Raw genomic sequence first — 5,139 nt, 5'->3', positions numbered from 1 at the left:
ACATGAGTGCAGGTGTTGATTGGAGTGAAACTGACTGGGGATCAGGCCTAAAGCTCCATTATATGTTTTTGAAAGCTGAAATCTGAGACCTCCTCCTCTGTTTAATGTTGGTTTCTCCTTTTTGACATAGATGGCTTCTTTTCGAGAGGGGGGTCTTTTACCAAGAGTGGCCCATCAGTGAGTCAGACAAACAAGGACTCTAAAGAGCCTCCATTGTTAGGAGAGTGAGAAGCGAAACGTCTTCAGCTACAGAATAGAAGTCCAGTTGTTTTTGTTTTTTAACTTTTTTTGAACCACATAACATCTGGAACAATGTCCTCTGGACAGATGAAACCTAAGTGGAGATGTTTACCCATAATGCACAGAAGTATGAATGGTGAAAACTAAACACAACATATCAGCACAAATACCTTGTACTGACTGTCAAGCACATTGATGGACTAATGATGATTTGGGCTTGTTTGGGCACCTTACAATCATTGAGTCAACAATGAACTCTTCTGTAGACCAAAGGATTCCAGAGTCAAATCTGTCTGACAGCTAAAGCTTGGACCAAACTGGGTTGTAATAAAACATGACAATGATTCCAAACACAGCAGCAAATCCACAACAGAATGGCTGTCAAAGAAAATAATCAAGGTGTTGCAGCAATGATCTAGTCAAAGTCTAAACCTGAACCTGATTTAAAGGCTGTGGTGGGATCTTAAAAAGAAACAAATGTCTGCAAACTTAATGAACTTAAGCAACCTTGCTGTAAATGCTGTAGCCATTTTACAACAGAGCATACAGCTGTAATAAAGACAGCACCTCATGCCAGTCCTGCAGCTTGTTGTGCGACAGGTCCAACTCCATGACATGAGAACAGAAGGCAGCAATCTCAGTCTGATCTCCTGCCCTGCTGATACCACAGCCGTTCAACACCAGCACACTAGGCAGGTTCAGACGGTCTGCAAATACACACAACACAGGTGGGAGAGTTAGAATGTGCTGTTGCTATAAACATCAAATCTAATTATAACTTCAAAGTTTGTAGAGTGAGAAAAAAAAGATTCCTCTAAAATACATGGACAAAAAAAAGGCAAGAGGGCCAGATGCAGCCTTTAAGGCATCTCAACCTGGCTTTCGATATTCTCACACAGAAATGAAACAACTTGAAAAAAATTATTGAAACCCAAATTTTAGTAATGAGTCTTGAGAAATGTTAAAACAAGGACCAATATTCTCGTTGTTGACATGACAACACGATATACTGGGAGGATAGTGTCAATACCAACTTTGTTAGTGGCCTTTTAGATTGAACTTCACTTTTGCAGTGGTGTACCAGTGAAAATGGTAGTCATTAAGAAATTACTCACAATGACAATCTCAATTATGTACACACTCATGCACACAGCCAGGCATTGTTTTTCTCCAGCTCACCTTTCATAGGGGAAGCTTGGAGACCTGCAGTGGGCATCACCACCACCCCCATCCCAGGCCCTCTGCGGTATGGAAAGTTCTCTGGGCTGTACTTTTCATTCATCACCTCCACAAAGGAACGACCGTCATTTTCTTCTAGTGGCTCCATTACTCCTTTCAGCTTCCTCTTGAGCTGTGGAGGTGATTAACCAGCAGTTGGAACAGCTGAAGGTAGTAGTATCTTACTAGGCTGCGACTGCTGGTGACTAGTTGGAGTATGGCATTCATAAGGGACTCTCCAAAACGTCTTGAAACATTTGCTCAGGACACAATAGTTTCCTAGTTTGAGTTGCAGAGGCTCACAATCTTGTGACTGGATTTTTGAAAATGTTCAAAAGATTTCTGTGACAAATTTTATCTCAAAATAGTTAGCAGTCATTGCGAGTTACTCGAGCCTTTCTCGAATCCTTCCCAATTTTGTTGCGAGCATCTCCCAACCATCTCAATGGCGCAAAAGCAGTATTTCGTAAGCGATGATTTTCAAAAACTGGCAGCGCAAAGTGTGACCACATGGCTCACTGGTCGCAAACACTCAGATTTCAGTGAGATTGCAACTGAAAATTCTTAAACAGCTGCAGCCCCGTGAGATTCTACCTTAATACTCATATACAAGAAGATAATCCCTAGAATCTGGCCTTTGAAAGATCAGAAATGAGTGAACATGATCCTTAGAGTCTGTCAGAGGCCAAAAAAAATTAGGTGATCACATTAAATCAGGCATAAGGTTTGAAAAACAGTGTCCCTTTTTCTATTAGTTTAGAACTCTGGCAAGAAAAGGAGCAGGCAATATGCAGTCCTTCAAGGAAAGCTAAGCCTTTAATTCCTTAAACAAGTCACATTTGTTTCCTGATACCAAAAGGAGACTGCTGCCAAGGTAATTGGTACAGATTTTCTGTTATTACAATACACTACAAACCGACAAACGTTACAACAATACAATGATCATTTTTGGTACATCCTATCCATATTTTTTTTAATTGATCAAGTAAAATAGCACAAGCTAATAAGACCTAACTGGGCCTAAGTTATCGCTAGAATTTTTATAATTAATTGGACCAGCACCTGTTTTAAAATTATTGGCGGGCAGAGCCTCAGTGTGGAATTTGCTGCAGGGAATCATAAATTATTTATTGGTTTTGCTTAAATAAAAAAATAAAAGAATCCTGTTAAAATATTTTATTTATTAAAAATGGACTGCTATGAACTGTATGGACAGAGGATTTTTTGCTGTTAGTCATTTGCTATGATATCAGGGTGATTTCTACAAAGAATAGAGTAAAGAGCATCTTACCTGAGAAGTCTCCTTTTACTGGACTGCTTCCACCACTCACTGTCTTCTGCTGTTTCTGTACCGGAGGCCTGTCATAAAGACCAAGAGCCTGACCGGCAGAATTTTCTATCCACTGCTTTTTGTAGTTCATGCAACAAAAACAACACAACCCACACAGCACAAGCAATAGTCAAGGAAATACAATAAAACAATTAGAAGTAAATTCTTATTCCAGAGTGGCTGGTAAATGTAGGAAATGTCTGCAGAAACAAAATAGTTTCTTCTTTTTTTTAATTGGTAAAATTGGTCAGAGAACAAGTAACAGGTCAGAGAAGGAAAGACTATCACAATATGTGATGTTCTCTGTCATATGTCACTGGAGAACAAACAAGGTCCACGATCAGTTTCTGCTCGGTGATATAACGTATATTTAAGGTCTCGTATTTCTTGAGCGATTGCATATCACCCACTGCCTATCACGACAGAGATGTAGATTAAGGTCATCTTATGCTGAGAAATGATGGAGTTGAAGAAACTTTGGTTAAACCTTGAAAACAACATCATGCACAAACTCATGAGATATTCACACTTAAAGTATGTGTTGTGAATGACTTTCAGCTACCACCACATCAAATTTTAGATCAATGTCTGCAAAACTAACTGAGATATAGCCATTTTTGTGTAGGCCAATTTCAATTAGCTGTGCCAGCCATCTTGAACTGGATTGACTTCAACAGTTAATCAGTTATTGATGTAAACCAATGATTAATGTCTGAGAGTTTACTTAAAATCCATTTAGTGATCCATGAGATATTTTGGTGACAGACAATTACACACACACACACACACAGGCATTATTGCCCGCTTTCGTCTTTCAGTGACCAGCGATAATAAATTTAATAGACCTATTATTATCTCTGTTGGTTTAAGGTTAGCCCCATTACATATTTAATTTCCTTCTCATAATGTTTCATCCTTTTGTAAATTGTGGGTGAGTGCCAGTGACGTGCGGTGAGGTTCATGGTTGGTGAGGCACTGACTCACCAACCATGGCAGTCCAACAGCGCAAAACACAAAAATTAACGGCTCATGGCAGTGCACGTGACTCTCACTCGCCTCTGCGTAAAAGGACAGCAGCCACAAGCTCCCGTTGGCTCACGTGCGCCCCCTTCAGTGCGGCAGAGTACTGCCTGCCTCACCCTCTGCCTTTTCATTGCGGTTTTATGTCCCATAAGCAAAACTAAATATGTCACTAACAAACATTAAACGTAAATGGTTAAAGACATTAGCCAAACTGTAGAAAATCAGGGTATATAAACCATTATATTGGCGACATTCAGCGATACGGCAACAGGCATGGGACAATTGCAGTTTGTGATGGATTGCACATTCAGAGGTGAGGATCGGCTCGTTGCTGCCGCACCTCCCGTTTCACCCTTGTATTTGAACAGGAAATATGCAATTTCAGTGATTTTGACTATAAAAATGTTGCCATAAGATGGTGCCATAAAAGTGGGTCCTGTCATGAACTTTAACCTATAACCTTGAGGCCTGTAGAGTCTGAGACGGAGCTCTAGGGTTTTAGTTTTCTGTTTTTGCAATTTTTCAATCTGACCTTGGTGTGAATTTGTGGCAATGTCCACACCTGGGGAGATTGGTAGATGTCTTAAATGTTTTTCAGTTGTAAATAATATCTCTCTCTCTGACTCTAAATAATTTGGAAATGATCTTTGGCTTTTCCCTGATTGATGAGCAGCAACAACTGCTTCTCTAAAATCATGGCACCTGTGTGCTCAAGAGCAGCAAACTGACTAAAATTTTGTAGAGGTGCACACAATGATGATCATCAGTTTATCAACACCTTTGATCTGCAGCACCTGACTGATACAAGACTTTTTTAGCACTTTTTTTAGCACAAAAACAAAGCTCATTTTTAGCTGTATTTCAATATCTGTGAAATCTGTAGAGTATTTTACTTGTGGTATGATTTAAAGAATTTTTGTACCTTGTAACGACCAGCTCATTTATATATATATATATATAATTACCTGGCCAAAGGAGGAAATGAAGACCACAGATGTTAAGACTCGGAAGCTACTAACCATGCATGGAGGGTATATATATATATATATATATATATATATATATATATATATATATATATACATACATAAGTATACACATAAGTTAGTAGCTTCCGAGTCTTAACATCTGAAGACCACAGATGTTAAGACTCGGAAGCTACTAACCTTGCATGGAATCCAGCATCCTGAGACTGTACACAAGCCGTAAGGACGGCGGCAGAGGACTAGTGAGTGTGAGAGCCACTGTCCAGGATGAAACATCCAAGATCCATAAATACATCAAGGACAAGGCCTCAACAGACAATGTACTCAGCGAATGTCTCAGAC

General features: G+C 39.5%; 1 protein-coding gene across 3 annotated transcripts in view; it reads right to left on the bottom strand.

Annotated features, from left to right (window-relative positions):
- LOC108246530 (tubulin-specific chaperone cofactor E-like protein) overlaps positions 1-5,139 on the bottom strand; it is a 27,230-nt gene that overhangs the window by 17,357 nt on the left and 4,734 nt on the right. Inside the window, exons 2-4 of one of the 3 annotated variants that reach the window (XM_017434127.3) lie at positions 2,750-2,864; positions 1,420-1,591; positions 808-947 (exon numbers count right to left, since the gene is read on the bottom strand). In XM_017434127.3, the coding sequence (XP_017289616.1) occupies positions 808-947; positions 1,420-1,567 (288 nt within the window). In that variant the 5' untranslated portion in view covers positions 1,568-1,591; positions 2,750-2,864. The remainder of the gene's footprint in view (positions 1-807; positions 948-1,419; positions 1,592-2,749; positions 2,865-5,139) is intronic. The other 2 variants (XM_017434128.3, XM_017434129.3) reach the window with 2 other exon arrangements.

This window comes from Kryptolebias marmoratus, linkage group LG2, assembly GCF_001649575.2.
Source record: "Kryptolebias marmoratus isolate JLee-2015 linkage group LG2, ASM164957v2, whole genome shotgun sequence".
In the NCBI taxonomy this organism is placed as follows: Eukaryota; Metazoa; Chordata; class Actinopteri; order Cyprinodontiformes; family Rivulidae; genus Kryptolebias; species Kryptolebias marmoratus.
This window is presented reverse-complemented; position numbering and strand designations above follow the sequence as displayed.